This window comes from Apodemus sylvaticus, chromosome 4 (genome assembly GCF_947179515.1).
Source record: "Apodemus sylvaticus chromosome 4, mApoSyl1.1, whole genome shotgun sequence".
Lineage (NCBI taxonomy): Eukaryota > Metazoa > Chordata > Mammalia > Rodentia > Muridae > Apodemus > Apodemus sylvaticus.
In genome coordinates this window covers 36922047-36947976 of record NC_067475.1, presented here as the reverse complement: position 1 = coordinate 36947976, position 25930 = coordinate 36922047, and the positions used below count along the sequence as shown (strand labels likewise).

Genomic DNA, 25930 nt, shown 5'->3' with positions numbered 1-25930 from the left:
CTAGCGGTTTGGTTATTCTAGATATCAAGGCAGCAGGATCTAGTTAAAAAATGTTAAGATTTGAGTATCATTGATATAAATAAATCACAAAACTGGTTGCATCAACACTGTGCCTGCTATTAATATTTGTCTGTTGAAGTAACAAATGAATGCCGACACAGAGTTATAGATGGTAAGAACGAAACAAGTTAGGGACATCTAACCCAATCTTGGGAACTGAAATAAGTCCCTTAACTTATTAGTGATGAGCTGGGACTAAGTCCAGGCTTTCTTATTCTTGCTCAGATGCAGTTTGGTGATTTTATGCTTAGAAATATAAGTCTCCTTCCATCATGGACTGTCTCTTAAAGCTGGGAAGAATCTGATGATGGGTTCAGTGGGAATTTGCTAAAACTACATTTTGAAAACAGTTACGTAACAAAGGAAAGTTTTACTATCATGAGATTTGCAAACTGCAACAGTTTTTTTATTGTGTTAAAAAAAGGATCATTGTAAATTTGCCTTCATATTTTTATTGTCTTTAACATTTTATAGTTTATTTATAATTCGGCTACATTGCAAACTATATGTGTGTATATATGTATGTATGCAAAAAAAATATACACACACACAGACACACACACAAACTAGAACATAATGGTGCAAGAGCCACTTTCACTTTTACTTGCTAGCCATAAAATAAACAAACAAATAAACAAAAATTGCACTGTGTACAGGTGAGAGGATTAGCCCACCAAGGCAGTCACAGCATGATGGAGTCAAAGCAGTACATATCAGGATGGGCCAGTGCATAGAGGATGGTCGATAACTTCCTTTTTCTTTCAGCTTATATTAATCGCCAATCTGTGAGATGATACCATTCAGGGTGGGTCTTCTCTCCTCTGTCAAACACCTAAGCAAATATATATAAAGGGGAGGAAGCAAAGAAAGATATTGGCTTATAGAGAGAACACAGAGACCCTTTTTATAGGACTATGAAGAACAGAAAGAAATAAAGTTAGGGGAGAAGGAAGCTCCGAATGGCTTTCTGGGCATGAACAGCGATACCTTCAAAGGCAGCAGGCAGACGTAGTTGTAGGCAAGTCTAAAAAAAAGGACTTTCAGTGACTAATTTCCCTGCTCCAAGAAAAAAACTAATTTTAAAGCTCTGATCTGTCTATCTTTAAGCTTTTCTGAAATAGTCAATGTAGTTATGATAAAATATCATATATTTTATTGACAACATCTTAATAATTAGGAGCCTATTATTTTCCAATGAAGAGTTGTCTTTTTGTTAACATCCTACCTCCTCTTTCCTTATTCCACGACAGTTTTCTATGCCCTCAGTAACTTCTCCCCGTCTTGATTGTCTAAGTTTTAGCGAAGGACACCACGATTTTGACTCTACAAGGTCAGAGATTTTGACAACTGAGAAGGATGAAATAAGTCTTGGTTTTCCTTCTCCTACCAATCATTTTCAGACATCTCCTGGTCAAGAGATGAACTTACCACAGAAATACTTCTTAGCATGTAGTCAGTGAAAAAAATCTACAGAGATCACCTTAAAAATAATGAAACTTAAAATATTTTCACATTTTATGAACTGCAATAATTGCAAAGTACATTAAAGCACTCCATTTAACAACAAAAAAGAAACTTGTATTGTGTATGGTATATAAAAATTCTAGTAATTTGAATGCTACACCAAATGCATAATTCTGCAATAAGCCATCTGACTCATGGGAATTCAAAGACCCGTTTGTTGTTGTTACTTAGAGATTTTTCCATTTGGCTATCTATTTCCTGTAGGATATTCATAAAAATGCAAAAGTAGCATTGATATTGGGGGCAGGGGACAGGCAGAGGCAGACTTCAGTTATTTGTTAACAGGAATTGTAGAACAAATGAAACCCTTCTGGGTTTTCCTATAAAAAACATTTCTAAAGAAACACTAAAAGTAACAACTCACTTTAATAAATACAGGCATAATATATAAGCAAGACATAAGTGTTTTGGATAAATTTGAGACACCTTGTGCTTACAGTAGGGTTGTTAAGATTTTCACCTACCTCTGTCACATCCACAGAACCAAGGCCCTCTCCCATCAGCCCTAGACTACAGGTTGGTGCTTACACTCTTCTGTTGTTCAATGATTTAAAAGTGAACTCTGAAAAATAATCAGACCACCAGGTGCCACAAGAGATGGGTTAAGGGAATTCATGTGGAATAGACGTCTCTGGAAGCCAGGATGTTCCTGAGTCTCTGAGGGACTCAGGAGGGGATTCTTGAAGCACAAGTAGACTCAGCATCTGAGATGGAGTCTGTTTCCCAGATGTACCACGAGGATTTGTTGATGGGAACACTGAGAATAAACCTCCCTATCTCACTAGAATATCTCATCAGTGCACGTGGATTGTATTTGGTATAAGTCACAGTGACAGACAGAACATTGGAAGTCACTCCACTGTTCCATGAAGCCCTGGTGACAACTCTTTACAGATGTGTGCCAGGAAGAAATGGACCAGAAGTAGCTTCAAAACAACACCACCGTGTACCATGCAGAGATGGGAAAGAGTAAGAGTTTTAATAAAAAATGTCTTTTATATTATGCTTTCACCAGTGAGCTTGGAACAGCATAAAGCAAACCAAGGGGGAGATGAATTCTGCCATTAATTCGGGTCTAGATGGGACCTACCAATCTGGAACAGGCACGTGACCCACAGGGTGATAACCAATTCCCAACCAATAATTCCACGGTAGCACAGAAGAGAAACGTGGAAAAGCTAGGAACAAAGCAGATTTTCAGAGGCACAAAGGAAATGTGAGCTTGGGCTAACCAGGTCTCATGGAAACCAACGTTATTTTTCTTCCTGTGAAAACATGCCATTCAAAATGACACACATGGTAGGACCTTTTCAAAATCCATGCTTTAGTTCTTCGGGGGAGGGGTTTCATCAAAATTGATTTCAGTTTTTAAGTCTTGCCTTTTGCTTCCGAGAATCTTCTACCTGCACGATTTGCATACTTACTTAAAAGTAAAATTGCTTCAACTATTTCAGGTGCTAACCCTGCCCTGAGTCACCTCACCTCATGAAGGCAGAGTTGCAGACTCATAGTCTGGCACCGTAACCGCAGGCTGCCTGAAGCAATTTTGACTTAATTTTGTTCTCACAGTTTAAACATATCTATACTGCTAGATACACAAGGCAGTGACTTGCTGTTTATTGTGATTTATTATTATCTGTTTATTTCAATTATGTAGGGAACAAGCTTATTGTCGAATGAGAAGACATCTACATAAGCTCCCTGTCATGTCCTGACTTTTTAAAATTAAAACAATCTCAATAGAATGAGGCATAAAATGAAGGCACTGCTTCCCTCCCAGGTCTGGGAAAGCCTCTGTGAGCAACATTCTCACTGCCAAAGTCTCTGTCTCTGTCTCCCTGTCCCCTCTTTTCCCAGAATCCTCACCCCTGCCCACCCCCACACAATTTAACTGCAGCTTCAGCTTCCAAATATGAACTAACTTGTTATGTGACCTTCAGTAAGACCAAACTAAAACTTATTGCCTCTTACCTTCCTCAACTACAAAGAAAGGATAATAAAATGTGTCTTGCTTTGAGGATTAGAAAAATAAAATCTATGTCAAGCAAATGCCTGGAATGTGGAAGGTAATCAATAAAAGTTGGATATTGTATGCATTGGCATTGAAATCATCAGACAATATCTTGAAACTCAGCATAGGGAAAGTCTGAACAACCACTACCAGCATATAAAATAGAAAATGCAAATGCTTTGTCAATACAGTTGTAATTAACAGGCAAGGAGGGGACTACGCCAGAGAAGGGGTGACAGCAGAAATACAGTCAGCTGGAAAGCCCCAAGGTAGTGATAAAGGAGACAGAGCAGAGTCATAAAGAAAGACAGTCTGCTGAGATGCAAGCACTGAATCAGGACCATAACAAACCTGTAGGAAGATGGGAAATGATGGCAACGGTTAATTCTAATGAAGCATGTGGAACGGTGGGGCTCTCTGCCAGCTTAGCACCCAGAGAACAGCATGTATCTGTTGGTACAGCCATCTGAGAAGTACTTTAGTTTAACCAGTATCATTGGTGAACAACTAGGGGATTTCCTCCCCTCCTCATTGTGCTTGTATGTGTATGTGTAAGAGAGCACTTTAATTTTTATGGTGTGTGTGCATGTGTATGTGTGTGTGTGTGTGTGTGTGTGTGTGTGTGTGGTGTGTGGTGTGTATGTCTACTTACATGTCACTTCACACTTGGAGAGAAGTGGAAACCTGCTGAGAGTCAGATCTTTCCTTCCACTATACAGATTCTGGAATTTTTAATTTAGATTTTTAGGCTTCATGGCCGGCCCCTTTGCCAACTGAGCCATTTGGTGACCCCAAAAGTTTCCATTTCATCAGTTTCAAAGTTAGAAATATGAACAAGAAAGACATTTACTGTGTCAGCGAGCCTAAGTAACCGCCTTGAACATATAACAACTAGGAAGTCTCTCACAGATTGGCAATACCTAGCCGGCAGCACTCAGGAGAGCACATTCACTTGCTCTCCTGCCTTTGCTAAGCATTAAGAAACCTTCATTTGAACAAAGAGGAGCACCCTTTGTTGAGCTGTGTGTGGAAAAATTCAGTAACCATAGGAGCTGAACACCTCTTCCTTATTGCCTACAGCCAAGGGACTAATGTCTTCAAACAAAGGTATACTCTCATAAAAAGAAAGGAATGTGTAAGTTCTAAAGTAGACTCAGGGATGCCATGAATATTTAGAGTAATAAAGAGTTCTGTCTCTTTGTTTCTGTCATAATTTTGCAAACAAACATCCACATAGTTCCTATTATACTACATTTCAAGCTTCTATCAGGATTTGCCAGTACCTGCTCCACAAAGTTTCCTGTGCTTTCTGGAAGCGGGGATATCAGTTTTTCTGTCTACAAGCATTTATTAAACATTTCATGTGCTAGATGTAGCAATGAGGAACACAGACCACAGTCTCACTATTAGAAGATTTATAGTCTTGTAGATGGACTTATGATAAGCTGCAGTATAATTTAACTGAATAAAATGATTGTGTGCATGTGCAAAACAATTTAGGTGTTGAAATATGAATAAAGTATGACATGAAGGGGTAGACAAAGCTAGGAGGGGGCTTAGCTATGTTCACAAGGGAAGGCAGTGGTCCTATTGATGGCTGCTCATAATAATATAGTCCACTGGTTAAATTAAACTTTCTTTGTTCAAGCTGTCTCACTAATAGGGCAAAGGGAAAGAAAAGGCTGGTATGGAATAAAATAATAAGCACTCTTTTATATACAGCATGCTTTTATTATTTTAATACTCATAATGAATTTAATGGGTACAAAAACCTTATGTGGTAGAAACTATTATTCATTGTTTTACAAAGAAACTGAGGTCCAGGGATTTAAGAACATTGATTAACGTATGGAAAGCCCCCTGGGCTCCTGTTCTTGCTGACTGGGCTGAGGGGAGTTTGCAGCCAGTATTAGCATAAGCTAGAGAAATTGGCAAAACTTCGACTATGAATTGAGTGAAAATTTGGGCATTGAACAGGAAAATGAATTATTCAAAGATTCCGAAGCAGACTCTCCTATTTCTGAGACAGAGAATGCCGTGTGCCTGCTGCAGTAGGTGGACTGAGCAATCATGTGCCTGCTGCAGTAGGTGGACTGAGCAATCGTAATTCAGAAAGTGGTACTCAGAGAGGTCCTCGAGCAGGCTGAAACTATGTGTTGCTAGAGCACCGACAGGAGAAGAAGCATATGCAAAGAGTAAATTAACTACATCCCCAAAAGAACACTGGTTGTTTCAGCTGCATTTTAGTACACCCAATAGAATATTCCAGTCGTAACAAGAAGTGTATTGATCCACACTGCCACAAGCTCCTTACTCTTTCAAAGAAGTGAACTCTGAAACACACTACATCACATGTAGGGTGATGCTCTACAGTGGCATTAAAATACACCTTGGTTGGAACAAGGGAGACATGTGATTCTCACTCCTATAACTATCCTAAAGGGAGTGCTGTGGGCATCACAGACACCTCTGCTCCATACAGGCACACAGTGTCGTGCACCAAAATGTTCTTCCAACTATGGTTTCTGCCTCTGACTGCAAAGCAGGCTCATTCTTCAATTACAGCCATTTTATAGCCAACAATAATTGAAACGGGAATCCCAGAGAGAGAGAGAGGAGAGAGAGAGAGAGAGAGAGAGAGAGAGAGAGAGAGACAGACAGAGTAGCTTTAACCTTAACAAGAGACTTCATATCATTTGTCTCACTTTCAGTTGTATAAGGCCTTTTCATTGGAAGACAGGGTCAAGAGGGGGTGTGAAATATAATTTCTCATTATAATATTTGTGAAATAACTAAAATAAGAAATGTTTCATTATTAAATTAAAAAATAAATTAAAAGATGCTAGCCCAACCTTCTTTGGCACTGCTGAAAACACAGGTAGAGGATTAAGCTAAGCCTAGTCCATGGGTATAGAAGGTAGAAGATTGAATTATGAAGAAATATTGGAAGAAATATATGACAGCCAATGTAAAATTGAATCTCTGTCTTTACATTTTTAAGGAAGGTATGTTAATTTTAACAGATTTCATTTAACTCCATTTCTGGAGGTTTATATGCATGAATTTATTGGACAATCCAAAAAAAAAAAATCATGTATTTTCCAAAGAAAATTACCACATGCTTCAGTGGTCTTTAAGAATTCTTTTTTTTTTAATTTTTTTATTCAATATATTCTTTATTTACATTTCAAATGATTTTCCCTTTTCTGGCTCCCCATTCCCCGAAAGTCCCATAAGCCCTCTTCCCTCCCCCTGTTCCCCATCTATGCCTTCCCACTTCCCTGTTCTGGTATTCCCCTATACTCCTGCACTGAGTCTTTCCAGAACCAGGGACCACTTGTCCGTTCTTCTTGGACATCATTTAATATGTGGATTATGTCTTGGGTATTCAAAGTTTCTAGGCTAATATCCACTTATCAGTGAGTGCATACCATGATTGATATTTTGAGACTGGGTTATCTCATTTGGTATGATGTTCTCCAGCTTCATTCATTTGTCTAAGAATTTCATGAATTCATTGTTTCTAGTAGATGAATAGTACTCCATTGTGTAAATATACCACATTTTTGGTATCCATCCCTCCATTGAGGGACATCTGGGTTCTTTCCAGCTTCTGGCGACTACAAATAGGGCTGCTATGAACATAGTGGAGCATGTGTCCTTATCACATGTTGGGGAATCCTCTGGATATATGCCCAGGAGTGGTATTGCAGGGTCCTCTGGAAGTGTCATGCCTAGATTTCTGAGGAACTGCCAGACTGATTTCCAAAGTGGTTGCATCATTTTGCAATCCCACCAGCAGTGGAGGAGTGTTCCTCTTTCTCCACATCCTTGCCAACACCTGCTGTCTCCTGAGTTTTTGACCTTAGCCATTCTGACTGGTGTAAGTTGAAATCTCAGGGTTGTTTTGATTTGCATTTCCCTAATGATTAATGATGTTGAAGATTTCTTAAGGTGCTTCTCAGCCCTCCGAAGTTCTTCATGTGAAAATTCTTTGTTTAGCTCTGTACCCCACTTTTTAATGGGGTTATTTGGTTCTCTGGGTTCTACCTTCTTGAGTTCTTTGCATATATTAGATATTAGCCCTCTGTCGGATTTAGGGTTGGTGAAGATCCTTTCCCAATCTGTTGGTCCTTTTGACGTTTTGTCCTTTTGACAGTGTTCTTTGCCTTACAGAAACTTTGTAATTTTACGAGGTCCCATTTGTCAATTCTTGATCTTAGAGCATAAGCTATTGGTGTTCTACTCAGGAACTTTTTCCTTGTGTCCATGTCCTCAAGGGTCTTTCCCAGTTTCTTTTCTGTTAGCTTCAGTGTGTCAGGTTTTATGTGGAGGTCCTTGATCCATTTGGAGTTGAGCTTAGTACAAGGAGATAAGAATGGATCGATGCACATTCTTCTGCATGCTGACCTCCAATTGAACCAGCACCATTTGTTGAACAGGCTATCTTTTTTCCACTGGATGCTTTCAGCTCCTTTGTCGAAGATCAAATGACCATAGGTGTGTGGGTTCATTTCTGGGTCTTCAGTCCTATTTCACTGATCTGTTTGCCTGATATTGTACCAATATCATGAAGTTTTTTATCACTATTGCTCTGTAGTAAAGTTTGAGGTCTGGGATACTGAATCCCCCAGAAGTTCTTTTACTGTTGAGAATAGTTTTAGCTATCCTGTATTTTTTGTTATTTCAGATGAATTTGAGAATTTTTAACCCAAAATGTAACATCTTCCTTTTCTAGGCTGAGAGATAATGGAGCAAGAGAGGGAGAAAGCTTGTAAGACCCAGAGGCCAGGGGTTACTACCTCAAAAGTGTTCTCTGGATATACCTAAGCAGTTGAGGGTATGAGTTGACAGGCTTGTGACAGCACGGACAAGATCTGTTCAAGATCAAGCCAGACCAAACCCTGTCATGAATCAGGGAGGTAGTAATGAAGCCTTGACATGGCTGAGGAACCATTGCAATTGATGTCTGACAGGAGACAGAATGGTTTGCAGGGATCCAGGCTATGAGAGGCTAAATGTGCACCAGTGGAGGGTCCTGAACCCAGACACATACAGGCAGCAATAAATGAGCTCACTGTGCTTTTTAATAAGATCACATGAACTTGGGAGAGAAAAGTAGTAATTAGGAATTATAGCATAGGGTATAGGAGTGAACTTGACCAAAGCACGAATGACATGCACATATGGAATTTTCAAAAAAATAAAAAAAGAGAAAAAAATGCTAGTATTTTTCACACATTATACTTCAAGATAATCTTGGTGGGAGGTGGGTATATAAAGCCACTTACATCACATGCATTTTCTTTTCTTTTTTTTTTTTAAAGATTTATTTATTTATTTTATGTATGTGAGCACATTGTAGTTCCCTTCAGACACACCAGAAGAGGGCATCAGATCCCATTCCAGATGGTTGTGAGCCACCATGTGGTTGCTGGGAATTGAACTCAGGACCATCTGGAAGAGCAGTCAAGTTCTCTTAACCACTAAGCCATCTCTCCAGGACTCATGCATTTTCAAACTGTATGAGGTATGAATCGCACCTTTTGTATTCATTCGAAGGATTTACAGAGGTAACATTTGGGCGGGGGGAATTCCATAAGGGTAATGATAGACAGACAAAAGGGAAATATCTGACTGAGAATGTGACCTCAATGCAATATATAGTCTCCCCTTTCCCTTCACACAGACAACTGTGTTACCTGAGAGGAGCAGGTCCTCTTATAATCTCTGGTCAGGCCTTGGATATGGGACACCTCTGGGAAGCAGGAGGGAGATGCATCATGAGACCTGCTAGTCAGATGGCATTCACCATCTGTCCAAGGGCCATTTTCAATCTGCAACACAAACACAACAAAGCAATAACAACTGGAGGTCTGGGAGGCCCTGTTGCTGCTGTTTTACTAAGTGGAGCAGTTGACATTGCCAGTGGACAGAAAGGCATCCTCCACAGTAAATACCAAGTGCCCACTCATTTCCACTTGTTTCTTACAATGGTTCCCTTCAAGTGGGCAGTTTTGACAAGATTTCCAAGAACACATTTCCTAGGAAACCTTGAAGATGTTTGTTGAGAGAATGGGTCACCGAGTCGCTACATTTGTTGCCAAAGCTGTTGCCAATGCCAAACCTCCCCTCCATCCAGTCTTCTATTCTGGATCTTCTAACTTCTGGCTCACTCTTTTTGGTTACTAGAAGTTTTCCCTGGTGTCTCTGGCATCTCAGGATGATAGCTCTCTTCTGTATAAACTGTAACTTTGCAGTTTACAGTTATGCTACATGATGGTGCACCCAGTAGACTAGGAGACCGAATCTCCCGTTCTCATGGTACTGTAGTTGTCTCACTTCACCATGATAATTAGCTCAAGCACACCTACAAGTGTGAAGATTTACACATCAGCTGGAAATTTTTTATGTTACCCCAAATTCTGCCAATTGAAAAATTTCTTTTAACTACCTCTCTGAGGAAACCTTTCCCATAGAAAAACATTGTAGCAAGAGTCCATCCTAGGCTTCTACGCTTGTGCCAACCCATCCACACGCCCCACCTAGGTTTCCTCTCTTCAGCAGAGGAACTCATCATGAATGTACAGAAATGAATATTTAGTCAGGCATCCATGGGAAAGCGCAGGTAGCAGAGGATCATGGGATACTTACTGTTAGAGATGTTGGATCTGCTAGAGAACAATCCCCAGATGTATCACTTCCATCTTAAAAAAGAGGAAATGCAGTACACTTAGAATTATTATTTTTGAGAAATGAATACCAATTTCTTGTGAGAGAACATGGTCATACATATTGACTGGAAAAATAACTATATTCCAGAGCTTGACTGTGTACCAGAAACTGTTTGAACTATCTACTTCAAGTGCCATACTATAGAGTAAGACTGAGAGATGTTTGACATGTACTGTTCTTGCTTCAGTGTCTTGCCAGATACTATGTGGCAATTAATGTGACAAGGTCATAAGTCTTCTCGAATATATAGCTGAAACATCCTTGCTTTGGGAATCCATTCAAAGATTTCTGCAAAAAACACGCTGCCTAAGAACCTGATTAGGTGCTATGCTTTCATTTTAGCAGTAAAGGTTGAAGAAGAAAGAAAGCTCCTTTTGACAGGATTCTTCAGCGTGCACCAGATGTCTGCCCCCCCCCAGCACTTATCGATGAAACCAACTCTTCACACTTCTCTTGAAGTCCATCATGCCTTTACATTAGCTTGGGCTTTTTGAGTCAGTGTCTTCATTTCATTCCCTAGTTAGCCTTGGATTCAATAATTCCAACTCCATTTCTGCTACTCTAGTCCCTCGATCACTAGTATATAAGACTATCACAGTTTCCAAACACTCAGGTGCGTTTTTCTTTGCCAGGCAGCCAGAGTCTTCCTCTTGCTTTTTATCTGGTGGAGTGAGTACCAAGCCAACGGGCCAATGGGAAGTTTTGTGAGACCTCTGAATCATATGAGGAATTGAATTAAAACATCTTTGAAAAATCTGCCAAAATCTAATCTTGAGAAAATATTTTACCAATGTATCCTAACATTAGAAAACTAAAAGATAGCCTATACTCAAGAAAACTGGAAAATCTGGATGAAATGGACAGTTTCTTAGACAGATACCAATTACCAAAATTTATTCAGGATCAGATAGACCATCTAAATGGACCCATAACCCCTAAAGAAATAGAAGTGGTCATTGACAGTCTCCCAACCGAAAAAGCACAGGACCAGATGGCTTTAGTGCAGAATTCTATCAGACATTCAAAAGAGACCTAATGCCAATACTCTTCAAACTATTCCACAAAATAGAAACAGAAGGAACATTACCCAACTCGTTCTATGAAGCCACAATTTCACTGATGCCAAAACCAAACAAAATCCAACAAAAAGGAGAACCTTAGACCAATTTCCCTTATGAATATCAATGCAAAAATACTCAATAAAATTCTTGCCAACCGAATCCAAGAACACATCCAAACAATCATTCACCACGATCAAGTAGGCTTCATCCCAGGGATGCAGGGATGGTTCAATATACAGAGACCCAACAATGTAATCCACTACATATACAAACTCAAAGAAAAAAACCACATGGTCATTTCATTAGATGCTGAAAAAGCATTTGATAATATTCAGCATCCGGTCATGTTAAAGGTTTTGGAAAGAACAGGAATTCAAGACTCATATCTCAACATAATAAAAGCAATATATAGCAAACCAGTAGCCAACATCAAACTAAATGAAGAGAAACTTGAAGCAATCCCACTAAAATCAGGGACTAGACCAGGCTGCCCTCTCTCTCCATATTTATTCAATATAGTATTTGAAGTTCTAGCTAGAGAAATTAGACAACACAAGGAGGTCAAAGGGATACAAATTGGAAAGGAAGTAGTCAAACTATCACTATTTGCAGATGATATGATAGTATACTTAAGTGACCCAAAAAAATCCACCAGAGAATTCCTACAGCTGATAAACAACTTCAACAAACTGGCTGGTTATAAAATTAACTCAAGCAATCAGTAGCCTTCCTATACTCAAAGGATAAACAGCTGAGAAAGAAATTAGGGAAATGACACCTTCACAATAGCCACAAAAAACATAAAGTATCTTGGTGTGACTCTAACCAAACAAGTGAAAGATCTGTATGACATCAAGTCTTTGAAGAAAGAAATTGAATAAGACCTCAGAAGATGGAAAAATCTTCCTTGCTCTTGGATTGGCAGGATTAATATAGTTAAAATGGCCATCTTGCCAAAAGCAATCTACAGATTCAATGCAATCCCCATCAAAATACCAACTCAATTCTTCATAGACTTAGAAAGAGCAATTCTCAAAATTCATCTGGAATAACAAAAAACCCAGTGTAGCTAAAACTGTTCTCAACAGTAAAAGAACTTCTGGGGGAATCAGTATCCCTGACCTCAAGCAGTACTACAGAGCGATTGTGTTAAACACTGCATAGTATTGGTACAGTGACAGGCAAGTAGATCAATGGAACAGAATTGAAGATCCGGAAATGAACCCACAGAATTATGGTCACTTGATCTTTGATAAAGGAGCTACAACCATCCAGTGGAAAAAAGATAGCCTCTTCAACAAATGGTGCTGGTTCAACTGGAGCTCAGCATGCAAAAGAATGCAAATTTATCCATTCTTATCTCTTTGTACTAAGCTCAAGTCCAAGTGGATGAAGAACGTCAACATAAGACCAGACACACTGAAACTAATAGAAAAGAAACTGGGTAAGACCCTTGAGGACATGGGCACGGGGGAAAATTTACTCAACAGAACACCAATAGCTTATGCTCTAAGATCAAGAATTGACAAATGGAACCTCATAAAACTACAACTTTCTGTAAGGCAAAGGACATTGTCAAAAGGACAAAACGGCAACCAACAAATTGGGAAAAAATCTTTACCAACATTACATCCAACAGAGGGGTTATATCCAAGATATACAAAGAACTCAAGAACCAAATATCCCCCTTAAAAATGTGGTACAGAGCTAAACAAAGAATTTTCACCTGAGCAATATCGAATGGCTGATAAGCACCTAAAGAAATGTTCAATATCCTTAGTCATGAGGGAAATGCAAATCAAATCAACCCTGAGATTTCACTTCACACTAGTCAGAATGGCCAAAATCAAAAAACTCAGCAGAAAACAGGTGCTGGCAAGGATGTGGAGAAAGAGGAACACTCCTCCACTGCTGGTGGTGGAGTTGCAAGCTGGTGCTACCATTCTGGAAGTCAGTCTGGTGGTTCCTCAGAAAACTGAGAATAATACTTCCAGAGGACCCCGCTATACCACTCCTGGGCAGATACCCAGAAGATTCCCCAGAATGTAATAAGGATACATGCTCCACTATGTTCATAGCAGTCCTATTTATAATAGCCAGAAGCTGGAAAGAACCCAGATGTCCCTCAACGGAGGAATGGATTCAGAAAATGTGGTATATATACACAATGGAGTACTATTTAGCCATTAGAAACAGTGAATTCATGAAATTCTTAGACAAATGGATGGAACTGGAGAACATCATCCTAAGTGAGGTAACCCAGTCTCAAAAGAACACTCATGGTATGCACTCACTGATAAGTGGATATTAGCCTAGAAGCTTGGAATACATAAGACACAATGCACATATCAAATGGTGCCCAAGAAGAAGAAAGGAGTGGTCCCCGGTCCTGGAAAAGCTCAGCGCAACAGTGTAGGGGAATACCAGAGCAGGGAAATGGGAAGGAGTGGATTGGGGAACAAGGGGAGGGAAGAGGGCTTATGGGACTTTTGGGGAGTGGGGATCCTGGAAAGGGAAAATCACTTGAAATGTAAATAAAGAATATATTGAATAAAAAAATAAGAAATAAACTAAAATATTTAAAACCACACAGGCATTTATTTGTAATCTCAAGTACTTGGGAAGTTAACGCAGGAAAATGACTTGGGCTCATCAGTTTGAGACTAGCCATATCTGAAATAAATAAATAAATAAATAAATAAATATTCCTTTAATGTAAATTCCTCCTTGAAATAATATGTTCTCCACAATTATTAACAATTTTACCATCTCATGTTTTAAATAAAAATTTGAATCACTAAGCAAGATTAAACAAATTAACTAATAAGTGTTGAAATGACATAAAATGTTTCAGTTTTGCATTATTTAATTGAAAAATGGAGGCTCATTCCTGTAAACATTTCTAGACAAATCTAGCATTGTTAATTGGATAAAACAACTACTCTGTCCTAGAGTAGAATATTGAAAACTCTGATTTTTACCTATAATTGTCAGAGTGGTAGGACGAGTCATAGTTTAAAACAACTCATCTGACTGGAATTATTTTCAGAAACATCTCCAGAAAAAGTCATCTTGAATTGAAAATAAAGTAGCCAGTGTCTAATATATAGATGTGTTAATTTTGAAAAGAATAGAAAAGAAGCTGTGAAATTATAGTTTCATGAGTCTCAGTCAAGTTAAAGCCTCTTTGACACACAAACATAAAACACAAACCACTGATAAAGTCCCCATTAATATCTGTCATAGAGCATGAACATCACAGCAGGACTGATTTGAGGCTGTGCTTTATACAGCCTTGGGTAGGAATACCAGCTAATCTGTACTTGAGGAAAAGGATTTGGGAATCAAAGAACCATAACAGGATGCAAGACCCGGCTCTAGAAGATCAGGCAAGCATCTCATCCCGTCATATTTGAAACATTCTTAAGACATAGCAGCCAGGATTCAGTATTCAGTAAGATGTGTTATTCTGCCTTGCAGAATCCATGTGATGATAAACGACACAAAGACATCTGGTCCAGAGAGAAAACGTGTGATCATTTACCAAAATTCCTTGTGATTGGGCCACAGAAAACAGGTAAGGCTAGTCAGTGATGCTTCTTCCTTTGTTGTTACTGTACTTGTGACAAGACAGTATGGGGCATTGTTTTGTGACCTATGCAAGCTCATTGTTGAACTGCTGTACCTCCTTATAACACATCATTTATCCTACCAGCCTCCAAAAGACCTTACTGTTTGCTTAATTAGACTTGAACTCTAAATGCTTTAGATATAGGGTTTTAAAATTGTTTACCATACTTATCAATGTATTGCTATTTTTTAGTCTATGGGGTTTTTACTTATTATGGGTTCGCCTAATTAATCCCTGTGTTAAGTTATAAACTCTGATTTATTATTCAGACTCAGACTGTTTTATACTGTAGATCAGGTTTGCATTGATCTCTGTATAGAACCATGGTTGTTATTACTCACAAATTGTCTTATATGTGTGTTGTTAAAGTAATCATTAAGTATTAATGTGCCATGGGCTTGTTTTCTGCTATGCCCCAATATCCCCAGACCTTTCTCCCTTGGTATTTTTTTATGCACTGAAGGACAACTGTGTAAGGGTGTAGTAAAAGAGAATGAAAGCATTTCACCAATGAGATGACACTTTCAATTAGAATATTTTATACTTTCTTCAGGGTGTGACAGTTTTATATACTTTGCTTATATTCTGATTAATTAAAGTTTTTATTGAGTTGCTGTATTTTGAATTCACTACTTGGGCTTGAAGCATCTTCATCAGGGAGAGCGTAAACCATGATACAAAACAAACAGTCACAGTAAATAAGCCTTCTGCAGTGAAGGTATTTGTAATACAAGCAAGTAGATCATTTTAAAAGTTGTGGGCAAAATTTCTAGACGATTAGATATTGGTTGTTGAAATCTTTTCGTCCTCTAAGGCTATAAATTATCTCACAACAGCAAGTTCACACATGTGCAGGGAGGGTGGAAATACAGCACATATTTTCAGATATATCATGTTTTTGTTGTTTAAAATGTGCATTAATTTCCTGCAACTCTGTACAGCACTGTTAACTCAAAAATAAATAGTAAAGAAATAAAACACCCCTGTGTTGTAAAAATTGTGTTAAAAATTTAATTTAAGGACAGACCCTCTATCATTTGTCATGGAATATTATCCCTGCTTAGTTATGCTGAAAACCACACATTATTAACCATAAATCTTTTTTCTCATTATTTGTATTTATAAAACCAAAATGTTATATCTTTAGATTTCAATATGTGACCTATCCATGTGGCAATGATAAAGCTTTTAGCTTTAAAAAAACAAAACAAAAAAACCAAAAAACATTCTCAAATCAAACAAGAAGTTTAAACAAAGAAATTGCATGTCAATATTCTTGTGGCAAGAATATATTATTCTTATATGAAAAATGGTTCTAATAACTTGAAAAAATCCAACTACAGATCCATGTTGCAAAGTTCCTATTGTAATTAAGAGTTTGAAAACCTCCTAAAGGGAAGGCAGAGGTAGCTGCTAGCTTACCTGCCCTTGAACACGTTTGATTTTCAGCAACTTACAATTGATACCTTCACCTCTAAAATAAACACGAGGTTCAAAAATGGGCCCCCAAAGGTTCTCTTTTTCAGGTGTTGTAAGACTAGAAGGTGGAGAGACTCCATTTTGCCACTACTGAGTCTTAGATGGAGCCCTGTGCTGAAATCAGGCAGAGACTGAAGAAGGAAGAACTGGGGACTTGAAAGCAATTTACATCATGTTTCTAGCTTCCTCTAGGCCGTTCTGTACCTTCATCATCAGAAGCCATAGTCCCAGTGTGAAGGAAGATTTCTAATAGCATCAAATTCAGCAGATAATTCTAAATGCCATCTGTTCAGTATTAATTTCTCATAAGTTGTCTGGCTTAGTTTGGCACACTACACAAGTAAGGGGTTGGTTGTGTAAAAGTAGAATACTTTCCTGAGTATTCCTAAGACAAAACTTTCCTCCAATTCCACAAAGGGCATCCACAAGAGTGTATAACAAATAACTGCCAAGAGGGATAGAAGCAGGGGGCAAAAATACAGATGTTTTATGGCAGGTGGCATGGAATGCATACCTGACTGAAGGAGCATCAGGCCACAGGTCTGTCTTCCCTGGTAGAGTCCAATGTCTCTCCTTGCTGCCAGGGGATAAGAGGACCCCCTCAACTCTTCCAGCTCCTGATGGCATGAAGATGTAGGACTAAGATTGCAAAGGCAATATTCTGTTTCCCAAATTTGGATACAATTCCACAGCCATTTGGGTGATTAAATTTTTTAAAAAACTGAGCGAGGTTATAAAATATCAATTATTGGCTATTCAGCAATAACTTTAAAGCATTCATTTATCTGTGCCCTGATCTAACCATGTTCAATCCCCACACAGATATTAAGCTATCAATCTTCTCAGCTTTTTTACAGGTCTTTGAAAAGAAATCCAACCTTTTTGCACCCTTCTTTTTCCTTTTTCTCATTTAATTTTGTTTTCTGTGAGTCTAAAAAAAAAAGTCGAGGAGTCCCCTGGATTCTATGTTCCCCTCTGCTTTCCAGTCTGTCTATAACTCACATTCCTATGGAATTTGTGGTTCTTCTTCTCACATATTTTCACATATGGAAAAAATCCATATTTTCAGGAGCAAGTCACATCAATACTTTAAGATTCCTGCCATAACTTTAATAACTGCATTTTTTTACTGTGCTTGAGATATTTCTTTTGGCTGGCATTCAGCCTCTTATTCTGTCAAGAATAAGAACAAATAGTTTTTAACCCCATCTATTATCCATCTATCTATCTATCTATCTATCTATCTATCTATCTATCTATCTATCTATTATTTACATATCTATCATCTATCTGTCTATCTCTCATTCACTGATATACATTAGTGATTATTTCTTAAATTATAAGTTTTTAAATGGGTATTAGATTTGCTTAAGGATTTTAATTCTTTGAAATTCTTTCAAAGCAGTTGGCTTGGGCTCTTTTACTCCACGAGAAAGAAAATAAGAGGTGGTTTTCCTAGACAGTAGAATTGAGATGCTGTGTGTCATACCTACCCACCTTGAAAATCATAGTTTTGGACCTTCAGCAATAGAAACTCACAGCTCCAAACTTTCACAGCTGGAAACTGGTTACAGTAGCTGGTCATGTCCGAGGAAATAGGGAACCTCTCCGTCCAGGAGTCTTGCACTCCATAGTTGAAGGCCACAGATTCCATTGTCTGGATTCTTTATAACTGAAGGTCCCTGGAACTTCAGACACAATGAGGTTCATTGTTTCAGTGATTTAACTCTTTGTAGTCTTCTCTTCCTAGATCTTATATCTTCTCTTCCTGCTACTTTTTCAGATTCCCATGATTTCTTTTTTTGATTCCAAAGAATCTACTGTCCACCATTTTTCTTCCTTGAAAAATTTGACCATATCCTAGTAACTGAAAAAGAAAATGGTGGGCTTTCAAAGTTAGTATCTCTGCACTATATAACTAGTGTTGTGATACTCAAGCTTTGAATGTTAGAAACCTCACTAATAACCTCCAGTCACTACCTGAACTACATTTAAATATCTAGAATTGGAAACCCAGGATTCCATCATTTTTTAGTGTTACTAGGTCAGTCATCACTAATCAGCATAAACACAACTAGGCAGTAAAAGACAGCTGGGAACCTCCTCTCACAGTGTGGAGACTCAGCACCAACCTTACTCCCAATTAGGCACTGTCCAGTTATAATATTGTGACCTGGATAGCCAAAACCCTTCCCACAGCCTGACTGAGACCATCTAGTTGCAATATCTATCTTTGAGACCAAGAACAAGTTGAAACTGCCTTTGATACCTGTGACTTCTTGAATGTGTTTCTGCTATTCTGATTGTCATATTCTTTCCAGTTGCATCAGTAGAGCTGACATCATAGTGAAAAATTCCTTTCCTATCTGTTTATCAGATTATTTCTCTTTTGATTTTAACAGTTTTACTGGGTATAATAGCATGGGTTAAAAGTGGTGGATTTTAGAACTGCAAATATGTATCTTTTCAGGCTTTCTGGCATTAAAGGTTAAAGTCAAATTATCAAATGTTATCGCTTACAAGGTCTAGAGAAGACTACTCCATAATAGGACTAGATACTGATTTCTTTGTTTATTTTGCATTTGAGGTTAAAACCTCTATCCCATCTCTTCTGTTTATAAGATGCAGTCCTTTTGTCTTCAGTAGATTTTCTAGATGCTAGGAACAAGTTTCCCTTGGCAGTGAGAATCACTAGAGTTTGATGGCATTGTGAGTCATCACACAACCCCCTCTGAAGGTGAATTATATATGTGTCAAGAATGAAATCAAGAAAGAAAATTTTAAATTTCTTGAATTTAATGAAAATGAAAATGTAACATCGCAAAATATATACAACACAGAAAAACTTATAGTACTATGTGCCTATATCAGAAATTATGAACTATGCCAAAGCAAATACTTAACAATGCACTTTAATTGGTGGATATTCATACCACTCAAGTGGCAAAAAATGTCTTTTCCTATTATGGACTTCCTTTGTAAACTTTGAATACATTATTTTGTAAACCTTCAAGGCAGTAAAGTGGTCAAACCCCAACCTAAGGAGTTCCAGCAGTCAAGACTCTCTCTCAGACCTCCCTAATGGTCATAATAGCATTTCTAGCTTCTGTAATTGTCACAAAATTCATCTCCAGCCCCTCAAAATGACCCTCCACAGACTATACTAATTTTAGGTGAAATTCTGAGCAAACCGCACGAATCCCTGAATTTCCCACAAAATCCTACCTAGCCCCCAGGCCAAAGACTTGAAATCACACCAATCTTCAATCTGGAAAATTTTGCCCTGAAAACATCTGCCCCCTCAAAAACCTTACATAAGCACTGTCCTTGGTCCAGTTTCTGGCTGTCTACTCCCTCCTGGACTCACCTCTCTAGACTTTGCATCCTCCAATAAATCTATTGTATGAGATCTGCTGCCTGGTGTGACTTGCTCATTGGAAGAAGCCAAGAAGCAATGAAGAGAAGAAGGAAGGAAGTGAAGAGAAGGAGTGTGGCTCCTGAAGGCCTCAGCTCTGCTGGGGATACCCTCCCCTGGTTGCTGTAGCACCCCTTCTGAAGAGGCTTCCCCTTAGAGCTGTGTGGTTGCTGGGCTTCTGAGTCCCAGGACTCCTTCCCATATGAAGAAGAAGGCCAACATTAATGTCTTATGAAAACAATAACAGCAACCTCATAAAGTAGGAGAGAAAATATAAAAAAGTCAGGGCCGAACTAATAAAAATAGAAATTAAAAAACTGCAAAGGATCAATAAAATGTAGAGTTGATACTTTGAAAAGAGTAACAAGATTGGCAAAATTTAGTTAAATCCACCAAATTAAATAGGGAGAGGTTCCAATTTAAGATAATTGGAGATTAAAAAGGGAGATATGTCCTAAGAGCTTGAGGAAATTCAAATAATTATTAAGATATATTTTAACAAACCTGGGAAACCTAAACCAAATACATGCACACACGCGCGCATACACACGCGCACACACACACACACACACACACACACATACACACACACTGTTCTACCAAAGCTAAATAAAGATAAAATAGGGCTGAAGAGATGGCTCAGTGGTTAAGAGCACTGGCTGCTCTTTCAAAGGTCCTGAGTTCAATTCCCACTAACCACATGGCGGCTCATAATCATCTGTAATGGGAATCTGTCTTAGTCAGGTATTCTATTCCTGCATAAACATCATGACCAAGAAGCAAGTTGGGGAGGAAAGGGTTTATTGACCTTATACTTCCATACTGCTGTTCATCACTATAGGAAGTCAGGACTGGAACTCAAGCAGATCAAGAAGCAGGAGCTGAAGCAGAGGCCATGGAGGCATGTTTCTTACTGGCTTGCTTCTCCTGACTTGTTCAGCTTGCTATCTTATAGAACCCAAGACTACCATCCCAGATATGGTACGACCCACAAGGGGCCCTCCCTATTTGACCACTAATTGAGAAAATGCCCCACAGCTGAATCTCATGGAGGCACTTCCCCAACTGAATCTCCTTTTTCTGTAATAACTCCAGCCTGTGTCAAGTGGACACACAAAACCAGCCAGTACAGGATCCAATGCTCTCTTCTGGTATGTCTGAAGACAGGAAAAATGTACTCATAGACATTTAAAAAAGTGGCCTCCAGAGGCTCATATATAAAGACAAAATAAATAATTTAAATATACCCATTATAGTATGCAATGTGATAGAACTGCTAAATAAAAATTTCTCAACTAAAAAAAAAAGCCAAGATTAGTTAGATTCTACATAGAATTCTATACAGAAACTAAAGAAATAACTGGTACTAATATTTCTTATACTCTTTCATATAATGAAAAATGAAGGGACATTTTCACAATCTTGTAATAAAGTCAGTATTATCCTGATACAAAAATCTGACATAGACCCACATAAAATGGAAAATATAGGTCAATCTTGCTGCTGAACATGATGCTAAGCCTTTCAAGACAATATACTTGCAAACTAAATTCAAGAACATATCACCTCAATGGAGGAGTTAGAGTAAGGACTGAAGGGGCTGAAGAGATTTGCAACCTCAAAGGAAGAACAATAATTTCAACCAACCAGATTCCCCAGAGCTCCCAGGGACTAAACCACCAACCAAAGAGTCCACATGGAGGTACCCATGGCTCCAGCCACATACTTAGCAAAGAATGGCCATCAATGGGAGAAGAGTCTCTTGGTCTTGTGAAGGCTCAATGGCCCAGTGTAGGGGAATGCCAGGGCAGGGAGGTGGGAGTGGGTGGGCAAATGAGGGAGGACCATCATAGAAGCAGGGGGAAGGAGTATAGGTTAGGGGGTATTTGGAGGAGAAACCAGGAATAGGATAGCATTTGAAATGTAAATAAAGACAATATCTATTTTTTTAAAAAAAAAGAACACATCAGTACAATTACAAAATTATCAAGAGATTACTCAACATTCATAAATTTTAAGTATATTCCAGCAAATGAGCCCACAGCCAACATTGTTTTAAATGAGGTAATGCTCAAATCATTTTCATTAAAATAAAGGGAAAATCAAGGATGTGTGATCTACCTCTATGTTTGTTTAATAGAAAATTTAAAGTCTCAGCTAGATCAATAAGATAAGTGGAAACATAAAGAGGATAGAAATAGGAAAGGAATAGACCACAATATCCTTATGTTTACGTTTGACTTTCAACATAAAACCCATAAAGACTCCACTAGAAGACCACAGTTTATAAATACGTTCAGTAAAGTAGCTGAACACAAAATTAACACACAATAGTTGGTATCATTTCTATAAATAAATAACAAATATATTGAGAAAGTGATCAGGAAACCATATGTTTGAATCTGAAGATATATGTGATTCATTTGGAATACCTATAGAAGTCAGGAAATTAGCACAAAGTTGTAAGGGGAAGAATTCAAGAACAGAAGATAGTTTGTGGGGTATTAAGGACTTCAGGGGAATTGTAGAACAGAAGGGGTTAGATTGGGAGGGGGACTGTGTAGAAGAGGGAAAATCAGGAGGGATAAATAATACAATATACCTCTGAAAAAAGCCATACATAAATATACTACTGTAGAAACTGTAGAATACATACATAAATTAAAAAAAATCATTTATCTGTTCTTTGTCAGCAACCAAATCCCTACTAGGCAACACAGGCTGAAAAATATCCATGTAATTATCATCTTTGGAACTATTAGCAAGTAAGTTCCCATCAACCAAACATTACAAATCATTGGCAGCGTTCTTGATTGTCTCATGGGACTTGACGATAACATCCTGTTGCTGAAGATACTAAGTGCTTGAGTCGTAGAACATGGAGAAGTCAAGCTGGTATTGACCCATAAGCTTTATTCATGCTGGTTGGCTGTCATGGTTCTGAATACTGTTACCCATGCTACTGGAGGAAGAATAAAGCAATCATCAACTTTATTCAGCTCTGCATTTGGAGTGCTGCAATAATAACTAACCTGGCCACATTCTAGTGCAGGAGGGGCATAGACACTATGGAACTACCAACTGCTTTCTAATTCTAATTAAGGGTGTCTCTGCAAGATGGAACCCATCCTAGCAAGATTATCTGGACACAGAATCTGTAGCTTGATAGGACAGGACCCTTACAGGAGAAATTGCTAGTATTTCTTTGTCAAGTGAACATATGAGTAAACTGTCTACTAGTGACTTACTATGCCCATTAATTAAGAAACTTCTTTTTTTTTTGTAATAGATGACAATCAACAGACAGGCCCTCAACTTGTCAAGGTGTAGATAATGAGTAATATGGAGTGAACAGTCCTAAACTAGACATCTATACCAAATTCTTCTCCCAAGTACTCAGAGAGAATAAAGATTGGGATTGCATATATCCAAAGCATATGTTTAGCACATACTGTATCTAATGGTCTAAAATAGAAGAGTATACAAAGTTAGATAGATCTGGGAGGAGTGAGAAAGGAAAAATATGAATATGATCAAAAGACATTGTGAAAAATTCTCAAAAAACTAATAAAATGCAATAAAAATAAATACTGTTGAAAGGTTAAAAAACAAAACAAAAAACTGCAGAAGCATTTTTGGGCCTTGTGTTGTAACACAAACAGTGACACATAAAAGAATCACTTCTGCAGCTAACCCAAGACTAATATATAGACTGCTTCTATTGTCTAAAAGGAAATCTCACACTTGTGATCAGATTTTAGTTTCACTAATGTATGTATATGCATGGCTTTCAGTAACACCAACCACAAGCCTTACATAAGAATCAGTCACAAGTCCCGTGTTATATCAACTTGGGGCTCTTTGTCAAATGAGTTGGTAAGCACTTCTTGAGAATAGCTTCAGACAGAGCAGAAGCATCTTAAGTGCACAACCATGCACACACCTATACCTTTATCATTTAAGAACTAAGAATGAAACAAATAGAGATAAAGAAACATACACTCAGAGAGAAAGAGAGAGAGAGAGAGAGAGAGAGAGAGAGAGAGAGAGAGAGAGAGAGAGAGAGAGATGGAGACAGAGAGACAGAGAGACAGAGAGACAGAGAGACAGAGAGACAGAGACAGAGGGAAGGGGGGAGGGAGAGAGGGAGGGATGAAGGGAAAGAAGGAAGGAGAGAGGGAGGGATGGAGGGAAGAAGGAGGGAGGGAAGGAAGGAGGGAAAGATAAAGGGAGGGAAGGAGGGAGGGAGGGAAGAAGGAAGGGAGGGAGAAGTTTACCCAGGTTTAGCTTGCTGGCACCTAGACTTTCAAAGCCTGTATGTCCTGGTTTCCTTTCAGTTCAAGGCAGAAACCTGAAGGCAAGACTGGAAGAAGCAACCGTGGCCTGCTAATCACTGGCTTGTTCCAAGCTCACATTTATCTGTGTCTTAGACCCTAATTCCCAAGATTCCCATTTTCTCAGGGGTAGTTGGACTTCCCACACAATCATTATTCAACAAAATTCCCCTCAGTCTAACCTATAGGCTGACCTGACAGAGTATTTACTCAATTGAGGTCCCTTTTTTTCCAGATGTCTCTAAATTGTGCCTAGTGATTTTTTTCATTTAAATTTTAGTGGAAAAAAAAAAGTAACCAGTATAGCATGAAGGTTGCCTTGGTATACTTGCCAAAGAAGAGAAGTCTTGCTTGACAACGGTCTGGTCTGCATGTGACATTCAGACATGGGGTAGAATCTGTCATTTAAGAAGCCAAAGAGCTTTTCCCTATAATTTTGTTTATTCAGAGAAATAATACTTTTAAAAAGTGATCCATGAAATTATTGCTTAAACACATACTTAATATTGCTTAAATACAATCTATATATCCTTTAGTGTTGCCTTCTTTATTTAATTCAACCGATCAGACTTAGAGTCACATGTTTAATATGTTTAATATTCTATGTTATCCCCTATCTATCCGGAGGGTGAGGTGGAACCAGGACCAAGGTTTCACGGGGCTCTGGTCCTCCTGGAAGGGACTGGCCAAAGTATCTTAGAAGGGAAGCAAGGAGCTTTGGGCATCACGCATAGGGCAGGGAGCCGGGTCCTGAGTCTCATCCTCTACTATGGCAGCGCCAGTGCCAGCAGCCGGGGTGATGACGAAGGCAGCCGCAGCAGGGGTGGGCAGTGGTGGTGGTGGTAGTTGTGTGAACTGACCAGCTAGGCAGTCCCAAGGCCCAGCGATGAAGACTTCAGGAGAGAGCATTCTTCCCCATGTGTTACATAAAACAATCTCAGAAGATCTTCTGTGAAACAATTTGTGGAGTTTATTTCATGTGGACATGGAGTTTTCAAACATTGAGAAATGGGTGGGTTTTAGGGGTAGATGGTTCCCATTGGCTCCGTTTGGAATGTCAGTGATGCTCTGTTTGCATGGGGAAGGACCGATGGTCATGGTCCTCTCAATGGGGTGTCATGGTTACTTGTGCCAGAGCCCTTAGAATCAGGCAGGGAGTCACCCCACTCCTACCATTCTTCATTCTGAAATTCACAGGCTTTGCGCTCACTCAGTCTTACCAGTTCTTCTGCCTGGTGGCATGGTCCACTTGTCCCACAATCCGACATGCTTAACACACTTTCCTAGCAAAGTGATGGCTCCCTCAGATCCATCGTTAGTTCCTTTCTTTAGCTACTCAGGGCTCTGTTCAGTCTTTCCATCACCTATGTGCTTGATTCAAGTACACATGCAAGCATAAGTTTATTAAGGTCAGCACATGTGATTTTCCGATCAAGAATTATCACCAATCATCACTCCTGCGACACATAATGAATAACACATCAGCTTTTATTGAGTATATTGATCTAACTGACTGAAATTAAACATCAACAAACATCATCAGATTTAAGTGCCAAAAAAGAGTGCACCTGTGACCCCTGATTGCAGAAGGAAATTGCTACTCAGATTTCTGAAATTCTACCTTGACTGGATCTCCCATCCACTTTATTTTGGCTATGTAGCACTATTGAATCAGAGACT

At 38.7% G+C, this 25930-nt stretch overlaps 1 protein-coding gene across 1 annotated transcript in view; it reads left to right on the top strand.

Moving 5' to 3' along the window:
- The window catches only part of Ndst4 (N-deacetylase and N-sulfotransferase 4), a 327865-nt gene that overhangs the window by 281086 nt on the left and 20849 nt on the right, over positions 1 to 25930 (top strand). The window contains exon 7 of the mRNA XM_052179299.1: positions 14872 to 14968. Within this exon, the coding sequence (XP_052035259.1) occupies positions 14872 to 14968 (97 nt within the window). The remainder of the gene's footprint in view (positions 1 to 14871; positions 14969 to 25930) is intronic.